This window comes from Aspergillus aculeatinus, assembly GCF_003184765.1.
Source record: "Aspergillus aculeatinus CBS 121060 unplaced genomic scaffold BO66scaffold_5, whole genome shotgun sequence".
Lineage (NCBI taxonomy): Eukaryota > Fungi > Ascomycota > Eurotiomycetes > Eurotiales > Aspergillaceae > Aspergillus > Aspergillus aculeatinus.
The window spans coordinates 592579-604035 of record NW_020291474.1 but is presented as its reverse complement, the minus strand read 5'-3'; the positions used below and the strand labels follow the sequence as shown (position 1 = coordinate 604035).

Genomic DNA, 11457 nt, shown 5'->3' with positions numbered 1-11457 from the left:
AACCATTTTCCCTCTGCATTATGCTGTACATGCCCCAGAAAGCTGATTATGAAAGGATGTGTCTCTTTATTCCAAGTTCAGATGCCCGGGCTATGCATGACACACTAATTTACCCGGAAAATCCCGGGCGGAAATCTCTGTTACCAGTTTTAAGTACAATCATGATGGGAGAAGGGAGTTGGTTGGCTACCGACGAACACTCTCCAAGGTGACATGTATGTCTCCTTACTGGCAAAGCCATTTCAGTCATAATGAGAGTCTGTGCCATTCCTTAAAAGTGTTCATCTTTAGCATGAACTCAAGATGCGGACGCCTTGAGAGATACGAGCTCAGGGGTCCAGTCGCATATCGAAAAGGCTTACATCGAATCCAATATCCGATTACCAAATCCCAAACACCTGTTGGACGGACTATAAATAAAGCACGAAACTCAGATCGCACACCTGATCCATGGTCGGGCTTTTCACGGGTTACTCAAACAGGCAATTCCTTCTTGAGCACGGATTTGAGTCTAGTCCGAAAACTTCTTCTATCCTTTGACGGTGATCGACAAGCCCTCTCCCTTTTGTGTTGACCAGCCATCCCCTGACTCGAGCCGACTTGTTCATGAGTCAGTATCTCGCCCAAGGCTGGTGTCATTGCAAGGGGTTGTTCGAAATAGCATAGATCGTCAACCATCGAAAGGCTTGGCAGATCACAGGAATCTACAGGATATTCTGGAATGCATTGATCATGAGCGGATATGCAGCCCGCTCGCCGGACTGTACCTCAGCCTTCGGAATGTCATTATTCGGAAGCTCCACAGAATTGTGCAAAAGCACTACCAATCTCGCCCAGAGAAAGTCCAGTGAGATACGAGTGACACATTGGAGTAAACTGGAGAACAGCCTCCTGGAAGAAGACGTTGCCACACGATAATACGAGGACTCATAAGTGGATGGCTCGTGTGCTGTCAAAAGTCTGTACAACAGAGAGATTCATGACCCGGCTTGGGGAATCAGCAACGCAGCCAAGAGGAAAACCCTGCCAATATCATCAACGCTGGACTTCGATCGACATATTTGGCAAGGATCATGGCTGGAGATAAGTGTCAATGATCAAGACAGATAAGAAAAGATCCTTGGAAGTTTGATGCTGTAAGGGTGTGTTAAAACATTACACCATCACTGGTCACTGGGGATGCCGAGACCGTCATTGGAGGGATCCCGTTCCATGGATCGAGCCTCGGCCAAAGAAGCCGGGGTAAGCTCATCTTTACTCCTCTTCCTTGGCAACTACCCAAAGACCGCTACACTGACCGAGGGCAGGAAAAAAAATTGAAAAGACCCCCCTTGAACTGGTCGCCATAGGGTTGAGATCAGAGATATCCGGGAACCATAGCCGACAATCCTACTTCGAGTAGCATTGACCGTCCTTGCTGTGCTGGTTGTTGGTCAGATTTTGAATCGGATCCAGCTGTTCGGCCTCCCCATACTCGGGAATCCCGTCCTTGTGGGCCTTTCCTAGAGGATGATCGTCATCCCTCGATCAACTGATCAAGGCCGGCAGCCGGACTCTGCATCCAAGCAATGGGCAGTTGGTTGTTGCTCCACGATAGCTCCTCAAACACGACCTTTGCCCCAATCATTTCTCTATGCCACTGCCTCGAGACGCGCCCGCTCCCTGTGGCAAGCTTAAATCGCGGGGAACTACTGATGCACGGACTAGTCCCCGTACCATGGAATTTAGTTAGCAATGAATTGGCATGGGCCCTGAAGTCATCGTGAAAGCAGCTCTAGATTCTGACAGCCTGCCCATGGATGGTATCACGCGGCCAGCTTGATTTTTGCTTGGCCCTTTTCTTTCCTTTGTACAACGTGTATGCCTAGCTTTTCTCGGATAATTGACCTTGGCGTGGGTTCATAAGAGTATAAACTCCAAGTCCGCTCAGTCGAGGAGACGACAAAGGTGACGATGAATCGCGGCCATTCGACCGTGAGGTGGTAGTTTTCTTTACTCATTTTCTTTTCACTCCTCACCTTCATCCTCGCATACACTGCATCTTCCGCAATGCGCTTCACATTGTGTCGGTCGCTTCCGACATTGCCTCGACGAGCAGGCTTCTGTATCCCGTCTTCAATCCTCCGAGCCTCGTATTCCACGACTTCGACTCCCCATGGCGCGCATCACATCCAGACACGTGAGTCGAAATTGAATCCCGAGCACAAGGACGGGCGTCGATTCCGCGAGTTCGATCTCGAAGACCGGGTGTTCGCCGTCACCGGAGGCGGCCGCGGACTCGGACTGGCGATGGCCGAAGCTCTCATGGAAGCCGGCGCAAAGGGTAGGCAGGCCCATATCCGACCCCAGCCCACCCTCCTTTCCATCCCGACTATACTAACCCATCACCCCCCAAAAAAAACAGTGCACTGTCTCGACCGCCTGGAGAACCCGCACCCGGACTTCCTGGCGGCGCAAGACCACGCGGCGAGCACCTACGGCGGCGCGCTGCACTACCACCGGGTGGACGTGCGGGACGCCGAGGAAGTGAACGCGCTCTTCGCGACGATCGCGGCGCAGGACCGGCGGCTGGACGGGCTGTTGGCCGCCGCGGGGATCAACCACCTGCAGGCGGCGCTGGAGCACTCCCCGGCGGCGCTGCAGGAGGTCATGTCCATCAACTACAACGGGGTGTTCCACGCGGCGACGGCGGCGGCGCGCCAGATGTTCGCCTACCAGCAGAAGGGCTCGATCCTGCTGGTGGCTAGCATGAGCGGCCTGATCGCCAACAAGGGCATGACCTCGCCCGTGTACAACTCGTCCAAGGCCGCCGTCATCCAGCTGGCCCGCTCCCTCGCCATGGAGTGGGGCCGCCACGGCGTCCGCGTCAACAGCCTCTGCCCCGGCCACATCCTCACCCCGATGGTCGAGCAGGTCTTCCACCAGAACCCCGCCGCCCGCGCCGTCTGGGAGGCCGAGAATATGCTCGGCCGCCTGGCGACCCCCGAGGAGTTCCGGGGCGCCGCGCTGTTCGCGTTGAGTGATGCTAGTAGCTTTATGACCGGCAGTACTTTGGTCATTGATGGGGGCCATACGGCTTGGTAGATTGGTCTTTCTTTTCGAAGCGCTGGGAAGATACATACGCGCGTGATACATACATCGTTTAGGACGATGCAAGATGGAAGGGAGGAGTGGGGGTGCCCTCTATACCTCATGCTTGTTAATTGTGGAAGTGCTCTTCAAAGAGGATGAGGTTCGCTCTGCATCGGAGGGAAAAAAGAGGGGAAACGGGACATAATCATGTTGCTTCTTACGCTGTTCTGTTGGTCTCATACTGGATTTTGTCGTGCGGGCTTCTTTCCGGATGGCTGAATTTTTGCCTTCACTGGAGCGTTATTGCTTGATATAGCTGAGCCATTATTTCTCACTGGCACCCGAGTTTTACTAGCAGATATCCTTTCTCGCTTACATCAATTAAGTGACTTTGAAATGAGGGGTAGAATGTTCTGAACTTCGATACGTGGGCCTCCTAGGATGAGGAATCAAGCTGAAGGGTCACCGTACCAGTGCATCAGTCGCTACGCCGAGGAAGTGACGACGAGATCAACATCTTCCCACTGTATCGAGACTGCAAACAGACAAGCTTGTAAATGCCAACCAAGCTATAGACTCAACTCTATATTCGCTCACCAAGATGAACAGCAATCTATCTCCCCAAGCGAGTAAAATTTCAAACTCATATGTTTTCCCCACAAACGAATACGCAACAAGCCGGTCCAGATACCTACCTACCCTCACCAAGAACCCCTATCCCATCTCCAAAAGGATCAAAGGATATAACCACCGCCATCGTCCCCAACAGCCGGCCCCATCCTTCTGCTCCTCCTCCTCTCCCCAAAAATCAACACCTCACTCTCCTCCCCACCCTCCCTCCTCTCCATCTCAAACTCCTCATCCCCCGCACCTCCACCCTGTTTCCCCTGCAGCACCCTCCGATTCTCCCTCCCCAACATTCCCCTCAGCACCACCGCCAACACGGCCACGAGCACCATACACCCCGCACACACTCCCATGCCCCGCACATACCACGGCCCCTCGCTGGCAGGGTACAGCCTTGTCCCCAGCAGGGGCCCGCACTGGCCCACCAGGTTCAGCAGCGCGACGCTAGCACCCTTACCCTCCTGCGCGGGCCGGTTGTCCATGCTCCAGGTGATGATCAGCGTGATGGCGGAGAAGAAGCCCGCAATCGCCGGGTAGAGGCTGACGTAGCGGATGGTGGTTTGTAGCGTGGTTAGGTTGCGGTCGGCGAAGAAGGCGTGGTAGTGGCCCGTGAGCGCGAGGGTGAGGTAGGCGGTGGCCGAGACGAGGGCGTGGGCGATCAGGAAGGGGCTGCGGCGGCGGTGGCGGTCCGAGTAGTAGGCTGTTAGGAGGACGGTGAGGAAGGCGAGCACGTAGGGCGGTGCGCTGAGGGCTTGGGACTGGAGTGCGGTGTAGCCCATTCTGCGGTTTGCGGGGGGTGAGTGGTTAGTTTTGAGGGTTGCGGGGGATGGGGGTAGGTTTTGAGGGGGGAGCTTACTCTGCTATGATCGTGGGAAGGAAGACGGGCATCGAGCTGAAGGCGACGTTGCAGCTGAAGAACATGAACTGTAGGGTGTTGTCAATTGAATGTGTAATGTGGAGGTTAGATGGGTGGGCACAGAGGGACTCACAGCGGTGATGTACGCTTTGGGATCGGCGAGGGTCTTTTTGACTTCTCCCCAATTAAAGGGCCCTCCAAGTCGCCGTGATAAAGTGCCACTGCCACTGCTACCCTTGTCGTCCATGCGGAGCTGAGCGATCATCCTTTGCCGCGAGTCCAGAAACCGCGCGGTCCCGGGCGAGTCGGGGATCCAGAGCCAGGCGAAGACGGCGACAATCACGCTGGGGAACCCTTCCACCAGGAATAAGGTGCGCCACGGGGCAATGGGGCCTCCGCTGCTGAACTTGACGATCACCCAGGCGAGGCTGCTGGCGAAGGAGGAGGCCAGCGGGGCGGCGGAGATGAAGAGCCCGTTGCGGAAGGCGAGTTCTTCCCGCTTGTAGAACTGGGAGAGATAGAAGGGCACGCCGGGCCCGAAGGCTGCCTCGGTGATCCCCAGCGTTGCGCGAAGGAAGACGAGCGCGCCGAAGGAGGTGGCGAGCGATTGGAAAGAGGCGACGAGGCCCCATCCAAAGACGCACAGGGCGATGTAGATGTGCGCGGGCACCAGTCGATACATTAGAGTCATCCATTCGAAGAGGATGTAGGTGGTGTAGAAGGCTGTGAGCAGCCACTCATACTGCGAGGAGGAAAGCTGCAGGTCCTCCTCCAGACCGGCAATCTTCGCATTGCCGATATCTGCATGCGTGGGTTAGCTAAGTAGTTTGCCAGGTTGGTATCTTAGGGGGCGCATGGTCCAGGCAACTTGGAACGTACTTGACCGGTCGAGAAAGGAAAGTAAGTATAATAATGCCAGAAATGGAACGAGTTTACGATCGAAGCGTTTGACCACCTGTTGCTCCTCCTCAATTGTATACTTGAGAAGATCGTGGGAAGAATCTCTGCTGGAATTGGGCCGGATATCATCATAGGAATCATATCCATCGTCCAGCCCATCGTCGGAAGAAACCGAAAGGTCAGCCTCGTCGTTAAAGTCCGTCTGCACTCTCAGAGATCCTATGGTAGGACGAGAGAGCCGGGATGCGGAGGGGCCATTATTATCCTCCTCTGATCTGTCGGAGGCCGGAGTGTACAGAAGCCCATCGGACGACGAAGACCCACTGCCGAAAGGGGAAGATGTGGTTCCGGTCGGGCCAGCGCGCAAGGAGGTCATTTGGCTGGATGCGCGTTGTCTAAGCAAATCATAACTAGACCAGATCAAAGCCAAACTGGTTTGGTCGCATTGAACCCATGTATTTTATCAACGACGGTAGAAAGGATAAGGTAAAGTACAGTACAGCGAAGGTGAAGAGATCAGGTTTAGGATCGATAAGAGCAGAACAAGCCAACTCCTCCTCCCGAGCACGTGGCAGCAGCCCCGAAGCTAAAAGAGCCGAAAGATCTGCAGCCAAGAACTTCAGTTCCATCCATCGTCATTAAACAATAAACAATGAATCATTTAGTTGAGTTAGTCACTGCTTGATTAGATACATCAACGTTCCATCCCCGCATCCCTGCATCCCTGTATCCAATACCATGAGCATAAGCACCTTATCGGTCACTAAATAGCAGAAATAAGCAGATACCCCAAGCATCTCCTCACGAACGCTTGGTATCTGGATTAGCTGTCACGAGAAGGACGGTAGCTATCGACAGGGCGCTTGCGTTTGTTCGAAGGACAAGGACTAGCCTCGTTCTTCCTGCCATTACTGGTGCTGTTGGTCCTGTCCTTCCTGTCATTGGGGGCTGCCTCGACGGGACGTCCATTGTTGCCACGAGGTGTATCATGGGCTCTAGCTCGCGGAATAGGATCGCCCACATAACGCCTGGGATCCTCACGACGCGACCCCCGGAAGTGGATTCCGCCTCCGTCATGACGACCAGGATCTTCGAAGCGGCGCTGACGCCCCCCGCTGAGTTGCGCGGCGCGGTCGCGTGCCAGCCGGAAATGATATTCAATGTCTGGGATGAGGGGATGGTTGGGACGCCCGTTGGCCCGAAGGTACTGCAACGCATTCTCTGCCGTGTCACGCAGGAACCGGACCGAGGACTCGGTGTCCGTGTTAGTCTCACTGTGACGGTAGAACTCGTTCTTGGCCTGGCGGAACCGGATGACCAGGCGGTTGATGTTCGGCTGGATGCTGATCCCGTGGCAGGGCGAGCTGGGTCGTCCAGACGCGTCTCGAGTGCCCGTTGTACCTGGGCCTCCATGGCCGGTGCTAGGGTTGACGGTGGCGCTGGCAGCTCCGCTTACGCTTTCAGTGTCACCAAGTCCGAGAACTAAGCGACGGGAAATGTATTAGCATGTAGTCTCCCCTTTTGACCGGTAAATTTGGGGACACGAGAGCGGTTTCATACCTCTTTCCAACTCAAGGTTGAACTCTATGTAGTCGGAGGCGACCTGCTGATTGACAGAGCAGGAGATATCAGCTCCAAGGAACTCGGTGAGGTAGAAGTCTTGCACTTCGGAGCCAATCTGAAATCCATTATGACCTATTGCCACCAATGTCCGGTCATAGAGACTGATCTCGCCGTCCGCGGCATCCTGGGACCGCCGGTTGATGAGAGAAATATGGTTGCGAATGATTCGGTCGAGGGCGTCTATGTTCTCTGGGTTCCGCCAAAGATGCAGCAGAAGAGGAGAGGGCTCGTGGTTAGAAGCAGTCCACTTGGCCACCATCTGATTCAACTTTTGGATCAGATGTGGCTCAAGAGTTGCCGTGGAGAAGAGAGCGGACATCGTCCCAGCTGCGGGAATTTTGTGTCTTCGCCTATGTGATAACGTATGGAGTGTTCTTGACAAATGAATTTGAATTGTTGACAATGCACGTTCAAAAGATAAAGAGATAGCAGGCGACTTGAAAGGCAGATCAGAGGAACGAAGATGGAGCTGGTAGTGCTTGGAGTGAAGGCATGGGTCGCTTAGTCGGCGAGGGGTCCACTCCTAGTGCAGCTCAGTGGCGTTGTGGTGGTAGAACAAGCAGACCTCTTATTTACTGTCTACTTCTGGACACTAGAGAGTTTCATGGTCTCCAAAACTGAACCGCGTTGAAACAGCTGGTGGCACTTTCTGCACAAACACAGGGCAAATGATGATGGAGAGTGGAAGGAAGAGCATAGATAGCGCGCGGCCACTGAGAAGTAAAAGGGTTCGCTTACGAGTATGTGTTTGACAACATCAGACTCAATACGGATGTTCACACACTAGAGGTGGCCGCGGATGTTGAAACCATGCGTATGAAAGGCTGATGTGGGAGTTAAAGAGTCCATTGGGTTATAAACAGATTTGAGGCCACTATTCAAACATACAAACCAAAAAACACAGTTGAGGCAATTATGTTCACATGTTGTTGAGATGACAAGAACAGGGCACAGGTTGTCATCAATCATCACTTGGCATCAGCATCATATCATACAATCGACAATATCAATTGATACGGTTCCATAGTCGCTTGACTTCATCCACCAGCACCGATACTTGGCTGCCCTGTCCATTCTTTGCGCAATCTTTCCAAACGCCGCCATCGCGGACACACCAGACAGACTCATCGAGTCGGAGCGTGCAGCTTGTCTTGACGCCAAGCTTCGCACTATGGATGGCGCTCTCGCGTAGCAGAGCCATGCCGCTGAGCGGCGCACTGTCGCCGCCATAGTCGGGATCATCGATTTCCTGACTAGCACATGCGTTCAAGGCACTAAAGTCTATGCCATGCTCCAATGCGCACTGCTCGACGTGATGGCGTTCCGGGATTTGAGAGTACGACCCAACAAGACAGTTTGCAAAGCCAAGGGACCGAATTGTCGGGGTACGCGCAGTCATTGGACCAACAGCGCTTTCGACTCCCTGAGGAGGGAAAGGAAGATTTGCAGCACAGAGAAGAAGCATATCTCCAATACATTCGGTCGGGCCGTGCTTGCATTGGATTTCCGAGGATTTGTTTGACACACTAGAGTGTAATGTTAGCTCATATGGTATTTGTGAATCCATGGACATGAGACCAGACAGAAGACAGGCACAACTCACTCAGCAATAAATGACAATTTGAAATCGACCTTGTCGCTGATGTGCTCCATCGCAGGCACGACAAGCTGCTGCAGACAGTCACGTGCGTCTGGACATTTGCTCATAATGTGAGCTTCTAGGGGCACTTTCTTGGTGGTTTGCGCTGAGAGCGAGGTCCCGGGCAACGCGGGCATGAAGAGCGCCTCATCACTTGTCAGCGTAGAGCCATTCTGATGTCTCTTGCCTTGGTGACAAGAGAAGAAGTTGATGCCGGAAATGGAGTTTGTCGTCCACAACACGAGCAAGCCGATAAGAGCAACAACCCCCAGATAAGTGGCGAGCCGGGTAATGAACCGGTCGCGTCGGCGGCTGAAGGAATGGGGAAGAGTGGAGTCGGAGATGTCAACGTAGCCGGTGTCGTGGGCTCTCTTTTCCATCTTGGCAGAGCTCGTAGTACTCCGATGAGTACTAGGTTGTGGGCAATGTAGTGCAAGTTGAGGATGGAATGGGCTGGGCTGGGCTGGATTCGGGAGGGTGAGATCAGGGAAAGGTGGTGGGGGAAGATCGTGATCCGGGATTAATGGATGTCAACGAGTCAGCAGCCCGGCAATTTGCCCTCGCGTTACACTTGCAAAAAAACAGCCCAAAAACGTTCATACAGTTTCCCATTAATGCAGTTGTCGGATTGTTAGGGGAATCTCAGATCGTCAATTGCGTAATGCTTCAGCAGTTGGATTTCAGATTGAGGGATTCAGTTCTACTTCTTCGCTGTGCTGTCTATGTGAACCTCGATTGCCATGCTTCTTGCATGAATCATACATTGAGGTTGCATTGTTGCAGCAATGCCGCCGGGGTTGGGACTCAACCAACGCCTTATGCACTCCATACGCACTACGACTTTCGATGGGCTTCGGAGCAGCCCTAGCTGAATGGACGGCTACGATCCACGCAGCAGCTTATCCGTACTGATCCGTGCGAGTCAGAACACGGCATAGATCAGTTGTTGACAGTCCACCCGGTGCGAACACCTCATCCACTTAAGGCATTCAGGCTCCAACTTTTGGACGGTGAGCATATAATTCAATGTCTGCTGTCGCAAGTTACGAATGCCGAATTACAACTGAGACATGCTACTGCCATGCTGAGCTACTAGAGCTAAGCTAACCCGCAGGACTATAACCTACTATCGGAAACCTCAAACATAAGCTTCTAGCCTACAATCTAGCCATGAGGGGAGCAATCTAATATCCACGCCGATTACAAGAGAAAGCAATTTACATGGCACTTAAAACACCAGACCTTTGATTTCCATTCGTATTAATTTTCTGATAAGATCTCTGTCGCATGATCTCAGATCAAACGCCTTTCAGTGAGCACGGTCGTCGCGGACCTGATAGCGCAACCCGTGAAGGAGTGATGGCAGATGGAACTAAAGCGCCTCAAATTAGCTGTCTGCAGGCAGGCACTCCATCCAGAGCTCGGTGACGAGGCCTATCACGCTAATTGACATAAGAGGGAAGCCCTCCGAGCATCAGCAGTATTCTTAGTGGAGGCTCTTGATCTCAAGTAGCACACTAAAGGTCAACAAGGAGGAGGACTAGACTACTCCGTAGTGCATAGCATACAAAGATATGCGACTACTATGACGGGACCCGTTAGCCTATCGCGCAGATCACAGGGCAAGTTGCTTGGCTAGCCCGGAACCTCCGCAAGTGTACCGGTCATCAGTCCTGCCCTGGAGCTCTTCTTGCCCCCCAGTGAATCTCCGACTTCGGAGCTCTGACCGTATTGCCCAGAGCAGCCTGCATCTGACGCAATTCACACCTTCCAAACGAAACCTACGGTGGTGATGACTCCCTTCTCTATCCGAGGACTCGTATGGACATCTTTTTGTATCCTGGGGCTTGTCTGAATGGGGCCCACCGCGCCGTGGTCACAACATCGCAAGTATAAGCGAGGAGTCATCACTGACCCAGACTTCTCGGCTGGCCAATCGGGGCGAACGAACTTTCTCCGGCGAGGGCAGCAGGGGTCTGAGAGTAGTGCCGTCAGTACATCGCAGGTTCACAACTGAGCATTGGCATCGAGGCGTGGTGTCATGGCAAGTCGTTTGGTCGGCTATGCTGGAGACTATACGAAGGGCCGACAGATAGAGGTCGAAGCGTAAATCTCATCTGACTCGACTTCACCTATTCCTCCACTCGGCTGTCTTCTTGGATTAGGAGAGTTTGATCTAACGCCTAGTACGTATCCCCAAAGCAAGGCTTGGAAGGCATCATGTTGTGACTCAACGGACATGATACGCATAAGGGACAAATGGCCCCACCATTTACCACATGGCTAGATAGACGCTCGAACCAGGATGACGAGCTAACAATTTTCTCAACGATTCTGTTTCAAAATCGCGATAATCTGGTTCGTAGTCTGGTAATTCAAGACAGCGGTGTTGGTGAAAAAGAGCAACCATTGCATACTGGCCTCCTTCTGTGCAAGGCGAGAGCGGAACGAGGCAGTCAGTAGTTTAAATGACAGCTGGTGCAGCTAGGCTTGGCCGAAAAAATGATTCCATGGCAAATCAGACCTGACACCAAGGAGGAAACGCGGTCACCAATTGGAAACGAAGGGGGATTTCTTGTATATTGGCGTGGTATTTGAGATAAGAGAGGAAGAGGAGAAGGTGACGTTGACTACTTAGCGGGAAGGGGACGGTTTCCCGGAGGGGAAAAGACCACGAAGGGGGTGTGGGTGGTGGGAAAATCAAAGGGAAAACAACAACAACAACAACAACAACAACAAC

The 11457-nt window shown here is 53.2% G+C and overlaps 4 protein-coding genes across 4 annotated transcripts; 1 reads left to right on the top strand and 3 right to left on the bottom strand.

Moving 5' to 3' along the window:
• Positions 1-2049: 2049 nt before the first annotated feature.
• BO66DRAFT_398386 (putative short chain dehydrogenase/oxidoreductase) lies at positions 2050-3084 on the top strand (the record flags this gene model as incomplete). The annotated part of the gene is made up of 2 exons (XM_025648639.1): positions 2050-2323; positions 2405-3084. 2 exons carry the CDS (start codon positions 2050-2052, stop codon positions 3082-3084), a joined length of 954 nt encoding a protein of 317 aa, XP_025507826.1.
• Positions 3085-3631: 547 nt separating this feature from the next.
• On the bottom strand, positions 3632-5955 carry BO66DRAFT_468402 (putative MFS transporter). The gene is made up of 4 exons (XM_025652649.1): positions 5435-5955; positions 4689-5356; positions 4556-4623; positions 3632-4479 (listed from the first exon to the last, which is right to left on the bottom strand). The coding sequence occupies exons 1-4, from the start codon at positions 5829-5831 to the stop codon at positions 3807-3809; spliced, it is 1806 nt and encodes a 601-aa protein (XP_025507825.1). The 5' UTR covers positions 5832-5955; the 3' UTR covers positions 3632-3806.
• A 168-nt stretch (positions 5956-6123) lies between these two features.
• Positions 6124-7397, bottom strand: BO66DRAFT_468401 (uncharacterized protein; the record flags this gene model as incomplete). The annotated part of the gene is made up of 2 exons (XM_025652648.1): positions 6124-6937; positions 7016-7397. The coding sequence occupies 2 exons, from the start codon at positions 7395-7397 to the stop codon at positions 6279-6281; spliced, it is 1041 nt and encodes a 346-aa protein (XP_025507824.1). The 3' UTR covers positions 6124-6278.
• A 475-nt stretch (positions 7398-7872) lies between these two features.
• On the bottom strand, positions 7873-9095 carry BO66DRAFT_366334 (GILT family protein). The gene is made up of 2 exons (XM_025645250.1): positions 8682-9095; positions 7873-8604 (listed from the first exon to the last, which is right to left on the bottom strand). The coding sequence occupies exons 1-2, from the start codon at positions 8852-8854 to the stop codon at positions 8085-8087; spliced, it is 693 nt and encodes a 230-aa protein (XP_025507823.1). The 5' UTR covers positions 8855-9095; the 3' UTR covers positions 7873-8084.
• Positions 9096-11457: the final 2362 nt, after the last annotated feature.

Coding starts and splice junctions, on each gene's coding strand:
- BO66DRAFT_468402 (XM_025652649.1), bottom strand. CDS start 5,831: ATGACCTCCTTGCGCGCTGGCCCGACCGGAACCACATCTTCCCCTTTC. Junction 4,624..4,688: donor CCAAAGCGTACATCACCGCT/GTGAGTCCCTCT, acceptor AACACCCTACAG/TTCATGTTCTTCAGCTGCAA. Junction 4,480..4,555: donor CTTCCCACGATCATAGCAGA/GTAAGCTCCCCC, acceptor CGCAAACCGCAG/AATGGGCTACACCGCACTCC.
- BO66DRAFT_366334 (XM_025645250.1), bottom strand. CDS start 8,854: ATGCCCGCGTTGCCCGGGACCTCGCTCTCAGCGCAAACCACCAAGAAA. Junction 8,605..8,681: donor AAATTGTCATTTATTGCTGA/GTGAGTTGTGCC, acceptor ATTACACTCTAG/TGTGTCAAACAAATCCTCGG.